Source organism: Sinocyclocheilus grahami, unplaced genomic scaffold (genome assembly GCF_001515645.1).
Source record: "Sinocyclocheilus grahami isolate Dianchi unplaced genomic scaffold, SAMN03320097.WGS_v1.1 scaffold196.1, whole genome shotgun sequence".
NCBI classification, from domain to species: Eukaryota; Metazoa; Chordata; class Actinopteri; order Cypriniformes; family Cyprinidae; genus Sinocyclocheilus; species Sinocyclocheilus grahami.
Window position 1 is genome coordinate 1,645,417 of NW_015505375.1, and position 21,620 is coordinate 1,667,036.

General features: G+C 38.3%; 2 protein-coding genes and 1 long non-coding RNA gene across 11 annotated transcripts in view; 1 reads left to right on the forward strand and 2 right to left on the reverse strand.

Annotated features, from left to right (window-relative positions):
- LOC107595092 (protein FAM189A1-like) overlaps window positions 1–12,608 on the reverse strand; it is an 84,981-nt gene extending 72,373 nt beyond the window's left edge. The window contains exon 1 of the mRNA XM_016285405.1: window positions 11,874–12,608. Coding sequence (XP_016140891.1) covers window positions 11,874–12,098 — 225 coding nt within the window. The 5' untranslated portion in view covers window positions 12,099–12,608. The remainder of the gene's footprint in view (window positions 1–11,873) is intronic.
- Window positions 12,609–14,939: 2,331 nt separating this feature from the next.
- On the forward strand, window positions 14,940–17,062 carry LOC107595075 (uncharacterized). The gene is made up of 2 exons (XR_001610226.1): window positions 14,940–15,754; window positions 16,070–17,062. It is a non-coding gene; the product is annotated as an uncharacterized lncRNA (long non-coding RNA).
- Window positions 16,112–21,620, reverse strand: part of tjp1a (tight junction protein 1a) — a 137,151-nt gene continuing 131,642 nt past the window's right edge. For 6 of the 9 annotated variants that reach the window (XM_016285368.1, XM_016285369.1, XM_016285370.1 and 3 more), the window contains 3 exons: window positions 21,091–21,317; window positions 20,656–20,799; window positions 16,112–17,413 (listed from right to left, as the gene is read on the reverse strand). In XM_016285368.1, coding sequence (XP_016140854.1) covers window positions 17,319–17,413; window positions 20,656–20,799; window positions 21,091–21,317 — 466 coding nt within the window. In that variant the 3' untranslated portion in view covers window positions 16,112–17,318. The remainder of the gene's footprint in view (window positions 17,414–20,655; window positions 20,800–21,090; window positions 21,318–21,620) is intronic. The other 3 variants (XM_016285372.1, XM_016285377.1, XM_016285371.1) reach the window with 2 other exon arrangements.

The following is a 21,620-nucleotide window of genomic DNA, read 5'->3' on the forward strand; positions in this document are numbered from 1 at the left end:
CCCCCCCCCTTTTATAAAATTTTTTTTTTTAAAGTGGGCTCCCCCAAAGTCCACGGTATAGTTCGAATACTTACAGTCATACACTGTATGTGTGAGGTCCGCGTTGTGTGCATCTGTGAGGTTTAAGGAGCAGGAGAAAGGGGAGTGTATTCATTAACACATCTGCAGTCCACGACGGGAAAATGCCTTTAATGGCCTACGAGATTTATCACTCCGAAGCTGCAGGGCACCACAGGCTGCTGTTAAAACTACTGCCTCATAACAGCTCTGACTCATCCCTAGAGCTCACATACAGACACAATACACAATGCTTTAGACGCTTAGCTTCAATTTTTAACTGCACTGGGAGCAACAAAAGTTTGAAATGGATTTCCACAACAACAGAAAAATGTGTTTGTATTGGTATTTTAGAGCAATATTTCTCTCTTTCTGTCTTTAATCACTCCGTTATCTCTAATAAAAGTCTGAGTGTGTGTAGAATAGTGATCCTTACTAATTACAAGTAGTATCTTTCATCATGTCACTCAGGGTCAATATTCAAAGCCACTGGTGATGTAAAAGGTTGAGTGTGCTGTATGTTGCATTTGATCATCAGAACCCCAGTGCAAGTGCGCTAGCCAGATCCAAACACATCTTAATGATGCACGACAGCCTCGAAAGCAGATCACTTTGACAGCAGACACTGAATGCAAATCTTTAACTCAGATCTGAGAGGCAGTAGGTATCTGCAAAGAGATCTGAGGTGCATTATCCAAGACGCAAACATCCAAAGCGCCCACTGCAGACGGTGGTGAGCAGCAGATCCTAGCCCTTGGCCTGTTTTTTTGACGGACAGCCCACCAAATGAAAGCTAATATCTTCGGAGTAAGGCTAACCATACGAGTTGATCTTATTATGCCAACGTCTCGGTTACGCCTTCGCCGGAGCTCAAGCTTTTTCATGCTAAAGCTCATTAGATTTATATTCATGCCCTTTGGTGTAGATCAGCATACTGTATATCTCTTATTTGGGATCAATATGTCTTATATGGTTTACAGAGCGAGGTGGGAAACTTGTAAAATTGTTATTCCTCTTTTTGCCTGCAGGTTTCCTTGCAAAATAATAAAAAATTTTAATTACAATTTTTTTTTTTTGCTGTTTGTTGGAAATTTATTCAATATATAATTGAGGTTTGCTTGCTTAGAGTCTCATCAGTAACTCAATAAGGTTCAATAAACTAACAATGAATAACACTTACAACGTTTATTAATCTAGGTTCTAATTGGTCATTTCTACAAACTAGTAAATTTTTAAAGGGATAGTCCACCCAAAATTGTCATCATTCACACCCTCATGTCGTTCCAAACCTGTGTGACTTTCTGCTTTGGGACATAAAGCAAAAATATTTTGATGGATTGAATGAAGAAAAAAGAAAATGAAAACATGCATTACTAATGAACAAAACAGTAGTGCATTTAAAAATTACCATATAAAAAAAGAAAGGTCAAAAGGTCATGATGCTTATTGCATTAAAGGAGACATATTATGCCCCTTATTAAGCCCCTACAATGCAATATAAGTCTCTGGTGTCCCCAGAATGTGTCTGTAAAGTTTCAGCTCAAAATACCCCACAGATTATTTATTATATCATTTTGAAAATGCCTATTTTGAGTGGAAGCAGAAACACTGTTTTTCGTGCCTCTCTCTTTAAATGCAAATGAGTTGCTGCTCCCCGCCCCCTTTTCCAGAATAGAGCTGTGCCATTACAGCTCCTACCTGCTAAAAAACATCTGTTTTGGTTCTGATTATCATGTTTATCGCGCTGAAATCATGTGTTTTAAACAATATTAGTTTAAACTTCTGATATACATTTTCGGAGTGCACACGTACAGAAAGCGGCTGTAATACCATGTGAGTACTAAACTAAGTTCTCATTCACACACAAGTTTACGTTAAAAACACATAGCCTTAGCCACGGTTTACCTTAACATTGCTTGTAAACAGAGGCGGACAAAGTACTCAACTCCATTACTTGAGTGAAAGTACAGATACTGCTAGTCAAATATTACTCCATTACAAGTAAAAGTTGTAAAGACAGATTTTTACTTAAGTAAAAGTACAGAAGTACTTGCTTTTAAAAAGTACTTAAGTACCAAAAGTAAATGTTCTTTTTTATGTCAATGCACTGTCCTGCTTTAAAACCCAGCAACACAACTGTAGCTGTATAACTTTACAACAGCAACACTGCTTTAACAAAAAAGCAAGACTTATTTGACGTCAAAACAAAAATTATAAAATGCTGTCTAATTGCTCTCTCTGTACTTTGGTGTCACAGAACAGTCTGTGCAGTGCTGCTTCAAGTCCAACACCTATTGTGTTTTATTAGGAGACGCACAACAGTTCTTCTGTGGCTTTATAGGTAATATTTTCACTTACACAATTTAGCAAAATCAGACAATAGTGTGTGTAATGTATACCACAATATTAACTTCTTATTATTGAATTGTTGCATTTGCAACTGGTCAGTGTTCAAAAAATGCTGGGAAATCTCTTCATGTAGCCCTACAAGAGTGATTACTGATAAACTGTCTGAAAAAAAGAAAGTCACGTTTTAGAGAAGAAAAAAATCACCCACTGACTTTCAAAGCTGCCACATCATAACGACTTTCTACTTCGAGGACCTTGATAGAAATGTAGTGGAGTGAAAAGTACAATATTTGTCCTTCAAGTTTGAATTGAAGTTAAAGTCATAAGTTCCCAGAAAAAATAATACTCAAGTAAAGTACAGATACTCAAAAAGTGTACTTAAGTACAATACTCAAGTAAATGTACTTAGTTACTGTCCGCCTCTGATTATAGCACTTAAAACCTGGAAAAGTCAGGTTTTCATGATATGTCACCTTTAACTAATGTTAACTAATTGATCCTTATTGAAAAGTATTACACTGTAAAGGAGTGTCTGACAGGCAGGGGCAAGAGTTATGATGGGACGGACAGTCTAAGTTACTTTAAGTGATGGAGAGAAGGTAATATTAACAGATGAGAAATGAGACAAATATTACTGTAGCAAGAATAGTCCGAGTCCCTGGAGATGAGACGCTCAAACGATAGGAAAAATGAGCCTACTTATAATAAAGAACTGCACAATGAAAATGAATTACTACTGACCGCCGACACCTGAACAGCTTTCAAGCTCACAGGGGAGCTCATAACGTGCAGTGATTTCTGGGAGCGCACAAAAAATGAGGTCACCACAAAAGATTAATGACTAAGGCAGATATTACAAAGCTGCGCTATACAAACAAAATAACCAGGCGGGAAAAACATGCACATCGAATCATTGATCGGAATCCATCTAATTAACTGATCTAGCACACTTTGTCAGAGATGGGTGATTTAACGGTGAGTGACGTGAGAGCAAATTCAGTAATGGAGTCTCCAGAGGAAAGTGATTGATCCGAGGAGTGTCTAGTGAATGTAGGCAGCAGCATGGACCCTTGAGCTCCTGAATTAACTCATCCTTTCCCTGAAACCAAAAATGCTCACACACACAAACCAATAAACAAAACCATTTCATCCACCCAAAGAAAACAGGGTTAAAGCACTCAAACTGCAGATTTGTAATATGGCATGCAAACAAAGTGCCGACAGGGTGGCAACAAAAACTGTTAGTTATGCGCTGAAACACATTTAACCTGAAAAACGAAACTGAAAATAAAGTTAAATTCAGGTACAGAATTGGATAACTGAACTCAGTATGCTGTTTAGATTGTTGTGTTCTCGGATAATTAAAAAGAGTTATAGTGTCGTCGCCGGTAGCCTCGTGGGTAGTGCGTCATCATGTAGCATCATTGTGCTTTGGGCATCCCGTGTTCGAGTCCCGGCTCATGGACCTTTCCCAATCCCATCACCACTCTCTCCCACTTTGCTTCCTGTCTCACTACTTCCCTATCAATAAAAGGCAAAAACGGCAAAATAGTAAAAAAATAAATAAAATCTTTATTGCAGACAAACAAATTTTACTTATTGGTATTCTAGCATCATTTTTGGTCACGGTGAAATGTGTCCACATTGCCAACATGTTTACCTGTTGTAGCTTGTGTGTACAAAATAGACAATCAAAATGTGTCATCAAAGAAGCGCTAATCAAATGTTCTCTTCCTGTCTAAGTGGGCATTTCTAGGGCAGGAGAAGCTAAAAATGAACTGGTAACATACGGCAGTGCGGTTCCAATTCCATGGAAAGAGATGATTATAGATACAGTCACTGTCTGAACTCACATGTATCTATTTAGTGTTAGTTGTAGCCTTCTACAGTGAGAATTATTGATGTGTTGGTATAGACATGAGAGTTAGGAAGCATTATCATAAGTTCCCAGAAAAAATAATACTCAAGTAAAGTACAGATACTCAAAAAGTGTACTTAAGTACAATACTCAAGTAAATGTACTTAGTTACTGTCCGCCTCTGATTATAGCACTTAAAACCTGGAAAAGTCAGGTTTTCATGATATGTCACCTTTAACTAATGTTAACTAATTGATCCTTATTGAAAAGTATTACACTGTAAAGGAGTGTCTGACAGGCAGGGGCAAGAGTTATGATGGGACGGACAGTCTAAGTTACTTTAAGTGATGGAGAGAAGGTAATATTAACAGATGAGAAATGAGACAAATATTACTGTAGCAAGAATAGTCCGAGTCCCTGGAGATGAGACGCTCAAACGATAGGAAAAATGAGCCTACTTATAATAAAGAACTGCACAATGAAAATGAATTACTACTGACCGCCGACACCTGAACAGCTTTCAAGCTCACAGGGGAGCTCATAACGTGCAGTGATTTCTGGGAGCGCACAAAAAATGAGGTCACCACAAAAGATTAATGACTAAGGCAGATATTACAAAGCTGCGCTATACAAACAAAATAACCAGGCGGGAAAAACATGCACATCGAATCATTGATCGGAATCCATCTAATTAACTGATCTAGCACACTTTGTCAGAGATGGGTGATTTAACGGTGAGTGACGTGAGAGCAAATTCAGTAATGGAGTCTCCAGAGGAAAGTGATTGATCCGAGGAGTGTCTAGTGAATGTAGGCAGCAGCATGGACCCTTGAGCTCCTGAATTAACTCATCCTTTCCCTGAAACCAAAAATGCTCACACACACAAACCAATAAACAAAACCATTTCATCCACCCAAAGAAAACAGGGTTAAAGCACTCAAACTGCAGATTTGTAATATGGCATGCAAACAAAGTGCCGACAGGGTGGCAACAAAAACTGTTAGTTATGCGCTGAAACACATTTAACCTGAAAAACGAAACTGAAAATAAAGTTAAATTCAGGTACAGAATTGGATAACTGAACTCAGTATGCTGTTTAGATTGTTGTGTTCTCGGATAATTAAAAAGAGTTATAGTGTCGTCGCCGGTAGCCTCGTGGGTAGTGCGTCATCATGTAGCATCATTGTGCTTTGGGCATCCCGTGTTCGAGTCCCGGCTCATGGACCTTTCCCAATCCCATCACCACTCTCTCCCACTTTGCTTCCTGTCTCACTACTTCCCTATGCAAAAACGGCAAAATAGTAAAAAATAAAATAAAATCTTTATTGCAGACAAACAAATTTTACTTATTGGTATTCTAGCATCATTTTTGGTCACGGTGAAATGTGTCCACATTGCCAACATGTTTACCTGTTGTAGCTTGTGTGTACAAAATAGACAATCAAAATGTGTCATCAAAGAAGCGCTAATCAAATGTTCTCTTCCTGTCTAAGTGGGCATTTCTAGGGCAGGAGAAGCTAAAAATGAACTGGTAACATACGGCAGTGCGGTTCCAATTCCATGGAAAGAGATGATTATAGATACAGTCACTGTCTGAACTCACATGTATCTATTTAGTGTTAGTTGTAGCCTTCTACAGTGAGAATTATTGATGTGTTGGTATAGACATGAGAGTTAGGAAGCATTATTCTTTCAAGGTGTCGGTTATTGCATTTCCTGTAATGGCCTGCCATTTGCAGTAATTATGGATTACACATGGACTGCTCATGGAAATCTCATCTAAATATGGCCACCTGCACCTGAGAAGTTTCATTAAATGAGATCCATCCCACCTCCTCAGTCTTTAATCATGTTTCATATTCAGGAACAATTAAGCAAGGCAATTTAGCCAACCCAGGAAATGAACAACTCCCATCCAGGCCTTTTCTCTCAGGCAAACTTGAAATTTACCAATTAGTATGCAAAGAGATTTTAATTCTGCCAGCTCCACAAAGGCGATTTTTCCTCTTTAACTCCATGTCTGAACCATTCATCACTAATCAAAGCTTTTAATGACGCAGAGACAGCCACTTGAATATGTACATAAAAGGCTCTAGAATAAGGTTCTACTGCTCTTTTAATGATAGATCCTTATGGATGGCGAAACAGAAGGATTGCTCTTGCATTATTAAAACAGCCCTGGTCTTTTTATTGGTCCAGATTAAAGAACAGTGAATTTTTCAGTTAGGGCATAAAATACAACCTGCCAAAGAGAACATAATCTGTCTAGTGAAAAGCCCTATCACACTGCAATCACAACGTGTTTCCCCCATTCTTTTTGTCCACCTCTCTCTTCTTCTCTTATGGCAATGTTCCAATGAGGCTTTTCTATCACACATTACAAAGTCACAATGAAACAAGACGATAAGTATGATGTATTGAATGCAATGCATGGGCAAGGATCCAAAAAAGTGAGTGGAGACAACAGAGGCTCCTCCTCTGCAAAGTATGAGATGAATTCTGGGACAGAGTAAACAGTGGTGACCACAATGAAATGAGCAGATTAAACTGAACTTGGAAGAACTGATAGTGTTTTTATTTGTGGGTATGCTGGCATGAAGAGGAAGGGGAAAGACAGGGATGGATTAGAAGAGCCGAAAGGAAAAGTTAAAGTTCAGAGCTGGAATGGGTGAGTTCACTCATTTGGGAATTTTGAAAATAAACCCAGTCTCACACTTATTATCGAACGCTCACATTATCGCATCCAGACATACTAAACGCACAGGCCCTCCCACCCATCATGATTAACAGTCTAATTTAGACCACATTGTTTTAGTGCCTTGCGTGTGAAACCACATGATGCAAAACAAGGACTCCTACATACTCACTGGTAATAAATATACTAACATGGTAAAGAAAAGCTTAATGTTTGAAAAGCGCACCGCACCCCTTGAAAGAGTTCATCCTTAACCAAATGCCGTGTGTATCTGTCAGTCAGGTTTGCCCTTGTTGCTAACTCCCTCGTCAAATGATGCACTGCAATGAATTTCATTCCAGAGTGGCCATCCAGAGCAGCAGGGCTACTTCAGATTGCCTCCTCTCTGTGGGGGATAATGGGAAAAAGGGCACCTCCGGATAGCCCTGCAACAGGATTCCCTCTAAGCTGCTAACTGACTCAGGATTTTTACAGAAAGTGAGGGAAGGCTTTGTGGGATGCTTTGCTGGAAATTCACTAAACGTTGCTGCAAACATTACAAACTACACACATTCAAACATACAGTATACACGAAGAGGCTGACAAAGACAACACGCTGTCTACATGCAGTTATAATCAAGATACACTTTTTGTGCAGTTTTTGTGTAGTCAAGCTAAAGTCTGTCTGTCCGAGCATACGACACAAAGCATAATCAAAATTTTGCACTGAATACCTGTTCAAGTCACAGAGGCCAACTGGAGTCTGATTAATGTGTATGCATTACAGTTCAAAAGTGTGGGTTCGGTAAGATTAAATAAATAAATAAAAAGTCTCATGCTCACCCAGGCTGCATTTATTTAGTCAAAAGCACAGGAAAAACAGGGGAAAAAATAGGATTTGTTTGAACATTGCAACATTATAAAAGACTTTAGTGTCAATTTAATGTATTTTTATCAATTTAATGCATCCTTGCTGTAAAAAAAAAACAAAAAAGAAAAATCTTACTGACCCCAGACTTTAGAATAGTAGTGTACATGCTGGACAAAGCTGAGCTAAAATCATATTATGGTATGTTCATCAAGGTCCAAATTCATAAAAAAAACAACAAAAAAAACAGATTGTTAACATTTCAGTCAAACTAAAGAGTGTACAATCCGAAGTTGTGACAGACTTCACCACCATATTGTGATGTACTTCCCAGTGAAATTGCTTTCAAAATAGAAAGAAAAGTAAGGTGGTGCTTGATTTTATCATTTGATGATTGGATTGTGAATACCAGTTTCATACCAGAATGGCAGATCTAAATGCGACTGGTTTATCTGCAACATGTTCTGGCCTATGTCAGCAGAGAGTCATTTCACAGGAAGAGCAAATTTTCATGAAATTTGATTAAATATTACAAGGTACAAAAAAAAACATTTTTTTGCACAGATTAATGTTCACAATAAGACAAGTAACATGTATTAAAGAAAGCAGGGTAGATTTTGATTTGGTTTGAAAATAAAAAAATAAAAAAAGGTTTAGACTGACTGAAATCAAACTTTTCAAAGAACATGTGGACTGGACACACTTATTGCATCTCTCACTCACTCTTATTTTTCCAGTTCCAGTGTTGCTAGATTCAGCAGGAAACAGTTCAGGTCTGCGTGGAATGTGATATGACAGAGGGTCATTTCATATAATCCAGTCAGGGCTCATTTTGTTACCCTGGTGACATGTCTGTTTATGGCTGTCAGAGTTCCAACACCCTTCTGCCATATTCCTACCAACACTGAAGATTCTCTCTTCCAGACCGTGATGAGCCTTGAATGAAAGGAACTGTGTTTGAACAGAATAACAAAATGGCTTGTTGCGTAGCGAAAGAAAGAAAGATAGGCATGAGTTAAACTTTCACATGAAGGTGGATTAACAAAATACTTCTGTGCACACACACACACACACACACAAATTCAGAGTTCTGCTGATGAGGCCACCCTGCTGTGGTCAGAGACTTGAAGCAGGCTCTCTGTGTCTCTCTGATGTTTCAGTAAAGAAAGAGGGATGAGAGATGAGAGGGAGGTGGGGAACATGAGCAGCAGAAAGCAGAGAGAAAAGATGTAGGGGGTTCTCAACATGACCTTAATTGTTAACCTTAAGTCTTACCAGAAAAAAAGAATGAGATGTTTTTATCTTTTTCTGCCCCTTGTTCCTCAGCCTCTGCTCTATTCTCTCTTTTAAAAAAGTACAAAAATTGTGCCTTTGCTAGTCAGTGGGGCAGTATACTCAAGATACACGTTTGTTCCTCATCTATCCATGTATGTACCCCTAAGATACTAATGTGCACCATTTGGGGGTACAAAGAGGTACTTTGAGGGTACTGCCCCAGCGACAACTAGGTACAGCTATTATACATTTTTTTCTGACAGCGAGTCAGAGTCAAGCAGTGAAAGCAATATCCTACAGTTTAACATGCTATACTCCGCCTAAAACTATATGAAAGAACATTTCTAATTGTTTTATATAAATTAATTCACAAGTATTTTAGGACCTTATGTTACTATAGAGACATGGAATATTTGTGCTTAATTATTTTAAAGGTAGATAGATAGGGCTACATTTACACTGTTGCTGCGGGTTATTTTTTAGTCCGCGGGTTAAAGCAATACCCGACGGAGGGGAAAGCCACGGGAAAAAACGCGATTGGGCTAGTTTGGTTTCGCAGACCCTGCAAAAGAGGGATATATATTTATTTTGAAATTTGCTTGCACAAAGTAAACTGTCTGAAATACAAAAGAAATCTAATATCAGCCAATATTGAAAGCAATATTGGTAAAATAAATAAAGAAATATTATCAATATACTGGGCATCCTAAAATATACCAAATATACCAATATACTGGGCTTCCTTAAAAAAAAATTATAATAATAAATAAAAAGATTAGTGTGATATAATAAATGCAAATAAAACAAAAACAAGTAACTAGTGGTAACATTCTTTATTGGCATCTATGGTTCTATAAAGAACATTTAACATCCATGGAACCCATCCCATGCAGAATGCACACAAGGTTCTTTATAATGGAAAACTTTTCCTTAAATTATTAAAATGTTCTTCACACTAAGACAAAAAAATGGTTCTTTAAGAACTGTTTACTGAAAGGATCTCTGCAGAACCCAAACCGGTTCTTGTATGGCATGAACCATGGAATGTAGGTGGTGATGTAAAGGAATGGTGGCATATATATTTTGAACACTTTAAATCATTACATTTCCCCTTGCACAAGAACATGCACACATGCTTTTCATCGCACTGCTCAGCTCACTCAAGACCACACCATTAATCCAGACTCTGATTGGCAAGTAATTCTGCAGAGCGCTATTATGCCCCAGGCGCTCAGCCCACTCCTGTGAGAAGCACAGCATGTTCACCAGCTCACTGGAGCTATGACCTCAGGCTTTGACACGGCGATCTGCCCCCACCACAACCCAGAGGCGCAAAATCTATCCCAACACCCTATTAGATATTTAAAACCAGCTAATCCCCTGCACCTACAGTATACATCTACAAGAAAATCCAATGAAACCTTACTGATGCAAGAAGCAGCTGAGCTTTCTCAGTCACATTTCCTTATCTGCTGCTTGCAATACATTCAGTGTCTGGAGAATGATTAGTGAGCCCTGTTGTTTGACCTCTCACCCCAAGGCTGGTTATCTATGCCACCACACACGTCCCTGTCCCATCTATATTACATTTTCACAACCATAATTAAAACCACTGAGCTTTTACATACGCCTTCTACAGGAAGAAATCAAGAGTGTGTGCCTTCATAAATATTTACAGTAAGACATTAAATTTTAACGTGTTGAAAATACTGTCCTACAAAACTTCCTTGTACAGTGTCCTGTAAAGGTGAATCAGAGGGTTGTGCTTATGAGCTACTTGGTGAGGAGCAATGACAATGTAATTGAAACCTCTATTATGGTTTGTTACTGATCAAAAGTCCAAATACAGAAAGTATTACAGTGTTAACACACGTACATGTAACACGCACTGTGACTGCTTTCATCAAGAGTATGTCAAACTTGCACAAATGGTGGTGTATCCAAATGCACATATCCAGACATTTAAGAAATTGACATAAAAAAGGAATTAAAATAGACTTACATTAGCTAAAATCACACTGGGTTTTACTTGAACTAGCTTTCATCTCCCAAATTTCAGCGGTTCTTTCAGAGCCTTTACTATTAAGTTATAATCTCAATCTAGGTATCAATAAAAACAAATCATGCCGAGCTCTTTGAAATGCAATGCAAGTAGCAGCAGGGTAAAACAACAAACATATGAACTAAATATGGGCAACATGTCAGTTATGACATTCAATATTCAACATTTATATTTGCATAAAACAAGAAAACTAGATTAATTAAAGATGCACAGCCATTTCTAAAAGTGTATACCGTGGCCAGACACTGTGAAAAAGACGTGCTCTTATTGTGATTAATGAACAGAATTATTCCTGTCTGAAAATCGAACAAAGATGCATTAATCAATACTAGCCAGAAACAGCCTGTTGAAACACTTTCACACAGAACATCAACAGGCATAAGTGAGGTGCAAATGAACGTGTCTGGTCTTCTATAAGCATTTGGCTTCATCCTGCTGCATTATAAGAGGCAATTCACCAACCACACAGCTTTTCATAGGGGAGCTCACCTGAGCCAGTGCAAGCAATAAAGCAGCTTCAAAGAGTCCCTCTGCCCCCCGAATTATTTCTAGGCTACTTCATTTTGGCATTTGGTGAATATTGTACCGCTGGCTCTCGATGATGAGCCGGAGAATTGAATTATAAACTATGAATGAGGCGCGGGGGTCACAAATGGCGCGTAATATCAGCCCTCTGTTCAGGGGAAACTCGCAAAAATACACTATCGTTCCACAAAAAAAGGCAACTTACCGAGAATCCAGCCCAAAAGGGACACGAATGTCTCACCCTCGGAGATGTCGTGAGGGCCAAAGCGGCGAAACTGACAGCCAAAATGAGACTGCCGAGCACCATCTGTGAGACTCCCAGAGAAAGCATGATGCGAGTCCGGGTTCGAAACTCCCTCAGCCGCGAGAGGCTGCGGGACAGAGATACCGGGCTCAGAGACCGACCCCTCGGCATGGCACTGACGGGCATGGTCACGACTAAACAGTTTAAATGAAACCAAAACTTAAGTTAAATCAGCGGGCTTCGGGTTTACAGGACACCTGGGTTCAGTCGCTCCGACACACACGACGTAAAGACGAATTCATAGCGTGTTGGCATGACGCGCAGACCATCCTCCCGTTACACGAGGAGCCTCACCATCTCCTGCGCTCACTCTTCTGAATAGTGCGCGGTTTTCAAGCAGGTGTTTCAGCTAGCGTTATCCAAAATCATGTCAGTAAGACAATGAGGTAAGCTCTGCGTAAACGCGCGCTGTATGGTCGCCCGCTTCTTGGAAACGCACGGGATAGGTGATCCATCCGTTCACAGCCGTGACAGTCCGTTAATGAAATCTCTCACGGCTCTGAACACAGAACGTCTAAATAATAAAGCTCGTATTCAGAGGAACGCGCTTCACGTCTGTGGCGCGTATAACGCGGTTTGAGGTTCCACGACGCGTTGCAACTTCCGACTCCAGTGAGTGTAATAATGTTCGCTCGACTGTTGTACAGCAGCAGCAGCCGCAGCAGCAGCCTCGCGCCAGCAGTCTGTCAGTTAGACGCGTGACTGTGAGCAGGTGCTTCGGTAGAGGAGGAGACGGACTGACGAGCCGCCATATGTAGATTCAGATAGATGGATGCGGGCAATGACATTCATGGAGCCGTAAAAGCCAGAGTCCGTCAATGGATATAATGAGCCGACTCAATCATTATTCATATTGATACTTTTCATTGAACTCGCTTTAAGACTGAGCCTTTGCGTTCTGTTAATATGCCATTTAAGCAATGTCACGAGAGTTAGAGTGCTGCTGTACTGAAGGCTCTCATCAGATATTTAGTACTGCTGCACCATTGTGATTGTGATGATGGTGTTATACAAGTTATAGTAGCCGACAACATTCGTTTCAGAAAATGTGCTAGTTTAGTTGGGATAGCCTACTGTTCTCTATAAAAACAGAAGTCAAAGCTTCAACCCTCATGTATCACCAAGCAAGGCGCAGACTGAAAGCAGGTCTGGAACGGAGTATGTGATTGGAGCGGAGCGACTGAGATGTTCTCTCCATAAATCAAGGCGTTCTGTATTGAATCCGCTGAAATTACCTTTCCGGGTTTTCACTCTTCTAACCTACAGAGAAACCCGTTCAGAGCGATCATGGGGCGAAAGAAAATGCATACGATTCCACTTTTAAAAACGCACTCCTTGCTGCAGACAAATTCACTCTGCAGCGATTTTTAGATAAAACACGATGTATCGACAAAAAAATAAAAAATAAATTTTATTCACCGACTTACTCCTGCCTAAATCTCAATAAACAAGGAGAAGCGAAGCTAAACAAACACGGACCCCTTGTCCAAATACCCACACTTGCGGTCTTGGCCACTTCAGAGCGCTGCGCGCGACAGGAAGTAAGTGACTGTCCCAGGTCTTAAAAATACCAAAGTGCAGTGCCCTTAAACGGATAGTTCACCTAAAAATGAACATTTGATGTTTATCTGCTTACCCCCAGGGCATCCAAGATGTAGGTGACTTTGTTTCTTCAGTAGAACACAAACGAAGATTTTTAACACAAACCGTTGCAGTCTGTCAGTCTTATAATGGAGGTGAATGGGAATAATGGCTAAAACATACACAAACAAAACCAAATTAAACCCTGCGGCTCGTGACGATACATTGATGTGTAAAGACATGAAACGATCGGTCTGTGCAAGAAACTGAACAGTATTTATATTGTTTTTTACCTCTGATTCACGCAATGTCCGAACTGTCCTGAGCACATTCTCGACCGCAGGCGCTTGAGGTGTCGTCGTCTTGCTTTACGGCGGATCGCAGACTTATAAGTGCATTACTACCACCTATCTCTCAAATGGACCATTGACACTCTATCTACAATCTCAATTAGGAGTGGCAATGGTCCATTTGAGAGATAGGTGGTAGTAATGCACTTATAAGTCTATTTCGTCATCGCCTCTACTAGCCTACTGAACAGACATTTAGAAGTTGATTTTAAAATGCAAAGTATTGAAAATAATAATAAAACTCTGTAAACACTTGTGTTTTTACAACACTACAAGTGTGTCCCATCAGGTAATGAAAAGTTGTACACACACTTGTGGTCTTCATGCTCACTTGAACCAAATACAGGAAATACGTCATATGGTCGTGGTCAAGTGCAAAGACCACAAGTGTGGTTATTTGGACCAGGCATGAGACGCCCGACACTGTTAGTGCGCTTGAAACACTGATCGGCCAATCACATTTGAGGAGGAGAAAAGTTGACCGAATAAAATCTATTGAATTTAATCTATATAATATCATCAGCAACATTTATGACCAAAACATACTTTTGAGTTTTCTTAAAAAATTATGTATTTTACACAAACTGCCTAATACATTAAAATGCAGACTGTACTGATTTAAATTGATCATTTGTTTACATGGTTGGAGAAATGACCAGACCTGTTCAATTCCAGTTTGCGTTTTTGAAAGATGTCGATGTCAAAGCTCCTTAAAAGAAAGCATGTTAAACATGCCATAATATACACAGATACAACCATTACCATATTTGTGTCATGTAACATGTGCAAGGTCTATAGTTAATATATTGTTAAAATAGCTCTGTCTCACACAAATCATTACATAAGTAAACATGACAGCAGTCACAGAGGAAAACTGTAGATTTCAAAGTATGATACATGAAAAAAAAAATGTTTGAGGAAATATACATTTATCATTCCCTTTTCCCAACAATTGCCTCATAGTAAAATAACTTTTTAAACAAAAAAAAAACCTTTCTATAGTGTTAATCAATTCTGACTGTAATAAAATGCGTGTCTCACTAACTTATTATTTCTTTAAACAAAGCATGCCGTTTCATTGGGCATTCAAGGAGTAGATGGGACCACTTGGCTGGGCCTGGTTTAACCAATCGATTAAAGCTACAGTATTAAATCTGTTTTATAATCGCCAAACGCAATAAACATTGTAAATGAATCTGCACAGTGAAGCATTTGCGCCATCTGCAGGTCACCAAGTGGCACTACACATTATACTGCAGTGTGCGGTCGCAATGAGACACATTTTCGAAGTCCCCTTGCTACTATAGCTACAACTACAACTACGAAAATCCACAATAAAATTACAACAGTGTATTTTAAAAATGATTTTATTTTTTAATAGTGGCATACTGGAAATAGTGTTGAAAAGGGAACAAACTCTGCCACATGTGAATAGCTAATGACCAGTCAAAGCTGTGTTATATTGTCTAAAGAAAAAAAAAAAAGTCTTCCGGTGTGCCATAATAAATCGTCTATTAGTACAAAAATACATTTCAGGACACACAATATAGCATTCAGTATCACAAATAAATGCGTGAGACATTTCGAGCACACCGTTTAGAAGAAACAGGTTTTGAGAATAGTTTACATCAAGCACTTTCCTTTGTAAATAAAGAATAAAAAGATGGTTATCATTAAAAACGCTTATATTTTAGTGTGTATCTGTAGAAAAGATGATATTATTACTAAGTACACGTTCCGAGGCTCAAGGGAAGATCCAGAATACAAAGACAACCGTTTTCATTTCATTCATCCTCTTTTATAAACGTTTCCCCCCTTAAGTTTTATGCAAAATAAAGACATACAAAAAAAGTAATTTACAAACCAATAATGAAGGCAATATGCTTGCTTTATGTACAGCCAAACAATCTCCTTCCATCTTTTTTATTTGTGTTTCTCTTCAAAGGTCATGTGCATAGCAGATAAAAAGAGAAAACCTGTTCTTAGCCTTTACGCTGTTCTTGTGTGCAACACCTAGGTTTATTTGTACAGCGGGTTGACAAAAATGGCAGAAAGACAACTTTAGTTTCTTCATAATTGAAACCAAAAAGGTTTTTGCTATTGAAAAAAGTGTCATTTCAGATAAGGCATCACTGCTTTAAATGAAATAAAGACATACAAAAAAAGTAATTTACAAACCAATAATGAAGGCAATATGCTTGCTTTATGTACAGCCAAACAATCTCCTTCCATCTTTTTTATTTGTGTTTCTCTTCAAAGGTCATGTGCATAGCAGATAAAAAGAGAAAACCTGTTCTTAGCCTTTACGCTGTTCTTGTGTGCAACACCTAGGTTTATTTGTACAGCGGGTTGACAAAAATGGCAGAAAAACAACTTTAGTTTCTTCATAATTGAAACCAAAAAGGTTTTTGCTATTGAAAAAAGTGTCATTTCAGATAAGGCATCACTGCTTTAAATGGAGTGAGAGAGAGAGAGCGAGAGAGAGAGAGAGAGAGAGAGAGGGAGTGAGGAAGAATCTGGGACAGAAAGAGGGGAAAAGAGAGAGCAGCGGTCTTCACACCTGAGTCAAAGCACGTGCATAGATCTCGACACAGAAGGAATGTTCCAGTGCTCAAGTTCATAGGTCTGTGAGGAGGCTAATGGTGTCTACAAAGGAGCTATTTAAAAAAAGGTGAGCCTTAGGTTGACACGTCCTTGGCTAGAAAACGTCATACTGTATTATTCTTAAGACGCCGAGATTCTCTCCGACACTTTCCTTGCGCTCGTGACTAGCACTGATCCTGCACCTTGACGTGATAAAAGTCAGGAAATGTGTCAGATGTACACATCAGCTGCTCGACCGAAAAGCCTAGAACTGGAATTCGATATTCTAGAAAAGTTGCACTATACATTAGAATCATAACATTATAGTGTGCATACTATATGAAGTGAAAATACATTTGCAGATTAATATAGTCTATACGTTACAAGGCCTAGACTGAATGGAAGAACCTAATAAATCCTTTAAAAAATAGACGACAACAACTTAATGTGTCGCAAAATAATACAGTTGGCTTATAGAGTGAGTATTAGTTGGTCAGTGGCACAGAGCATGCAGTCCATCAATGGTTAATGTCTGTTTTTGTTATCGTCGAAAGCCTTTAAAAGCACTTAAAAAAAGAAGAGGAGAAAGAAGTAAAAACCAAGAGGACGATGAGGAGATTAAAACAGCACTTCATAGAATGTAACCCTCCCTACAGTCTCAGAGGTTACCGTAAACAAAGCCAGAGTACAGCCAGGAGACCCTTCATTTAGTGTTGCGTAGCGCCTTCATCTTGTGTATGTGCGTGTGTGTGTGTGTGTGTTCATAAGGGGAAAGGTCCTCTCTCCGTTAATCTGGTTCCACATTCAGTAACGGGACCTGCTGTTGCTCTCCTCAGAAATGGTCAATAAGCACAGACACACAGTTGGCTCCAACCAGGTAGTTGGGATCCCCAGGGAGAGAGTTGTTCTGCCAACTCTTAGGATCACCTGGATAAACAACAGAGAAAATGCAGATGAATATGATGGTCGAATGGAGAGAATGGAGATGACCCGCCACGTAAAAACGTTTAGAATTAGTTTTTTTTTTTCCCCAAGAAAGAAAGGAATACGTTTATTCAGCAAGAATGCATGAAATTGATCAAAAGTGACTGAAGAGCTGTTAAAAAAAAAAGTTATATATAATTAAAAAAAGACGACCACTGCCTTGCTAAAGAAGCTGAGGGTAAAGGTGATGGATTGGCCAAGCATGTCTCCTGACCTAAACCCTATTGAGCATCTCAAGGTCTCTAACATCCACCAGCTCCTCCATGTCGTCATGGAGGAGTGGAAGAGGACTCCAGCGGCAACTTTATATATATATATATATATATATATATACACTGTATACACTTGAATAGAAAGTTCAAAAATAGCATTCTTTGAATCCACAAAAAATATTACACAGTACAACTGATTTCATCATTGATGATAATAATGGCAACACTTTACAATAAGGTTCATTAGTTAAAATTAGCTAACTACTTTAGTTAACAAGAACAAAGCATGAACAATACTTCTATAGCATGAATTAATCTTAGTTAAATGTTAATTTCAACATTTACAAATGCATTATTAAAATCAAAAGTTGGGCTTGTTAACATTAGTTAATGTACTGTGAATTAACATGAACTAACAATGAACAACTGTATTTTCATTAACAAAGATTAATAAATACTGTAATGTATTGTTCATTGTTTGTTCATGTTAGTTAATTTATTAACTTGCATTATCTAATGGAACCTTATTGTAAAGTGTAACCATAAACCATAATAATAAATGTTTATTAAACACCAAATCAGCATATTAAAATGATTTCTGAATGATCATGTGATATTGAGGACATTTTAAACTATATTAAAATAGAAAACAGTTATTTTACAATAATATCGTTTTTACTGTATTTTACTTTTGATCAAATAAATGCAGCCTTGCTGAGCATAAGAAACTTCTTTCAAAAACATTTAAACATCTTAGTGACCCCAAACGTTTGAACAGTAGTGTATTACATGTTTCAGTACAAGGATCAATGACAGCAAAATTTATGAATTAAATGGTGAAAAAGCCGCATACATGCTTGTTTTCTAGTCAGATCCACTGCTCTAAAGCCAACAAAACGATACCAAAAATCAAACATAAAACAACACACACATTTGGAGAAACATGACCTTCATTAACAAAAACCAAAGAAAAAAAAAATTCCTCACTTTCATTATTTTATAGCATACTTCCACAGCTGTAACAGTATAATATTGTGCTATTATTTTAGCCCTTGTTTTGCATGAGGAAAAGAGAGGAGCATAGCGGGACGCTTAGAGATAAGACAGGCTCTCAGCATGCGTTATTTGTTCTGACAGAGATAATCAACAGAGCCAGAGCAAGAACCAATAAGCTCATAGCCTAAGGTGCTGTGATGCATAAGAATAAAGTTGTTTTTCCATTCATCAAGGTGAAGTGTGTGATTTTAGCACCACTAGCAGCACTAAACAGAAGTGGAAAAAAAGGTCCATTATCAAACACAAACAGATTTGAGTTCTGTTTGGTGGTTTTGTGGTACAGAAATTACACACTTTATTCGTAAGAATTAAAATAATGGTTACACTACAGTTAACCATATACTTCTAAATCTATAAGGGCCTGAGGATTTCAGAGCCCTTGTGTACTCCACTGTGAGCTCCATCAGAACAACATCTTTGTTAAATCAGTTAGGTAAACGCTCTCTTTCTATGAGAGTGCAGGGAAATTTGCCTGGTTTTAAAATATGCAGATTAGAGGCAAAGGGCTGTAATGGTTTTGGATGAGGCAGGGGTCTCTGATCTCTCCACTACACAATCAGAACGAGAGGTTCATTAGGAGGCTACTCCAGGGCAGTGCCAGGTTTACCAAAAAGAGTTATATAGAGACGAATAAGTGAAACGAGAGAGAGAGAGAGAGAGAAATGAAGACCCAGGGAAAAATATTTGCTGTTCTCCATTAGCGGGACAAAAGCAATTCCAGCATCTCTGCATATTCAGACATTTGGTTGGCTGTGTGAGAATCAGTTTAAAGCACAAAAAATGTGAGTGAATTATGATTAATAGATGTGAATTCCCATTGGCCAATTCATGAAATCATGAGTCCCAAGTGAAGATGGAAAGCCTATTTTTTTTAGTAATGTTCATCTGCAGATCTGTGATTATTCAACTAATCTCGAGGGAGAAATTGAGTGATTTAGTATCCTGATTGAGAGAACACAAAGGCCTATAAACAAATCTGCTCAGTGAAAATGGCTTTATAACTACTCAAACCGAGCACAATGCGGAATTTGTTGGGCCCTGCAAAATACCCATTCGTTACAATGTAATGGATATGTTGTCACTCATGAGTGGAACAATTAATTATTTAAATTTTTTAATATTTAGTTTCGTGTAACTGTGTAAAATGTTTTGTGTAAAATGTGTAACTATTGGGATTGGCCATTTATTCCCTTATAAAATATACAGTACATTCAAAAGTTTTGGATCAATTTAAAATAAATCTCTTCTATTTTTATACATTTAAAAATATAATTTATTCCTGTGATGGAAAAGCTGTATTTTCGGCAGCCATTACTCCAGTCTTCAGTGTCACATGATCCTTCAGAAATAGATAGTTGACAAATAGAAAGTTCAAAAGAACAGCATTTATATGAAATAGAACTCTTTTGTAATATAAATGTCTTTACGGTCACTTTTGCTCAACTCAATAGAAGAATTTCTTTCAGAAAAACATCTTACCGACCACACTGATAAATGGTTAAATGGTAGTAGAATAGTTTAATTGTGCTTTAGAGTGAATTGTCACAAAGACAAATTTATTTGATTGTCAAGCTAAAATTGACACTTTGTTTAAATATACGGCCCTGCAAAATACCCATTCGTTACAATGTAATGGATATGTTGTCCATTACAATACAGGTATGTATATAATATAACTTAAATAAACCACATAAATAAATGAGCAGACTGGAGTGAGTGAGTCAGTGAGATATGCTATATGAGTAAAAAAACAAATAAGTAAACAAAAGACTAGCATACATGGTATATATGATATATGAGTGTAGGATATGGAGTTGTGAATAAGAAAATGCATAATGAAAAAAGGCCCACAACCAAACAAGATGTCACAAAGCCATCCCAAACGACCCCAAAAAGGACAGAGAGAGGACAGCGTACCCGACGAGGAGTCGGAGGATTTTAGAGCAAAAGACCAACCATCAGGGGTCATAGACGCACAGTGAGGTAGGCGGAGCTCCACTGGCTTCAGGAACTTCAGACCGTGAGGACCACACATCACCAGAGGACTCAGCAGAGTTTCACCTGGAAATAAAAACGCTTTCCTTTAGCATTTACTCCACAGACAAATACATAACTATATATAACAAACACAAAAACATCCCGGCAAGCTATAAATTTAGTACTGATAATCTCACTTGCATTTGGAGTATGGGTTAATTGAAAAAAAACTAACTTTAAAAAAACAAACAAACTTTACAAAAAAAAAAAGAATCCATATCAAACTCCGTATTACCAGGCTTTTTCACAGACCAGAGGAGAAAGACAAAAGTCAGAATCTTCTGGCTCTCAACTTATAAAAGATACGTGACTGACCTTTCTCTTTGTCTAGAGGTGGCAGGATGCTGTTATCCCGACACACTTTGAAGTAGATCTCTTGCTCCACACTCTCAGGAATGGCTCCCTGAGGGATAATGATGCTCACTCCCGTCTCAATGGAGCTCAGGACCCCACCGTTACTGTTGAAGATGCCCCGTGCCGTCGCCACCACCGTGTGGCTGTCATCATCATCATCATCATCATCATCCTCCAAAGCACTTGGGCTGGAAAGAGAAAGAAAAAAAAGGTTAACCTTATTTTTAGTCTGATCTTTAATTTCAGATTTTCTTTATTGTTAAAAAACAAACCAAAAAATCTAGCTATAGCAGAAAAGTAGTATTAGTAGACAAATATCTAGTTCTACTGATTGTGATAATGCTTTGTTTTGTTGGCTACTGTCCTAAATGTACTTCTTATTCAATTTGTTTTTTTAAAACTAAAAAAAAACTACAACATGGATAAAATGTCTACTTACCAAAAAAACGGAAACATGTAAGCTTGACAATTAAGGTGCTGGATTTGAATAT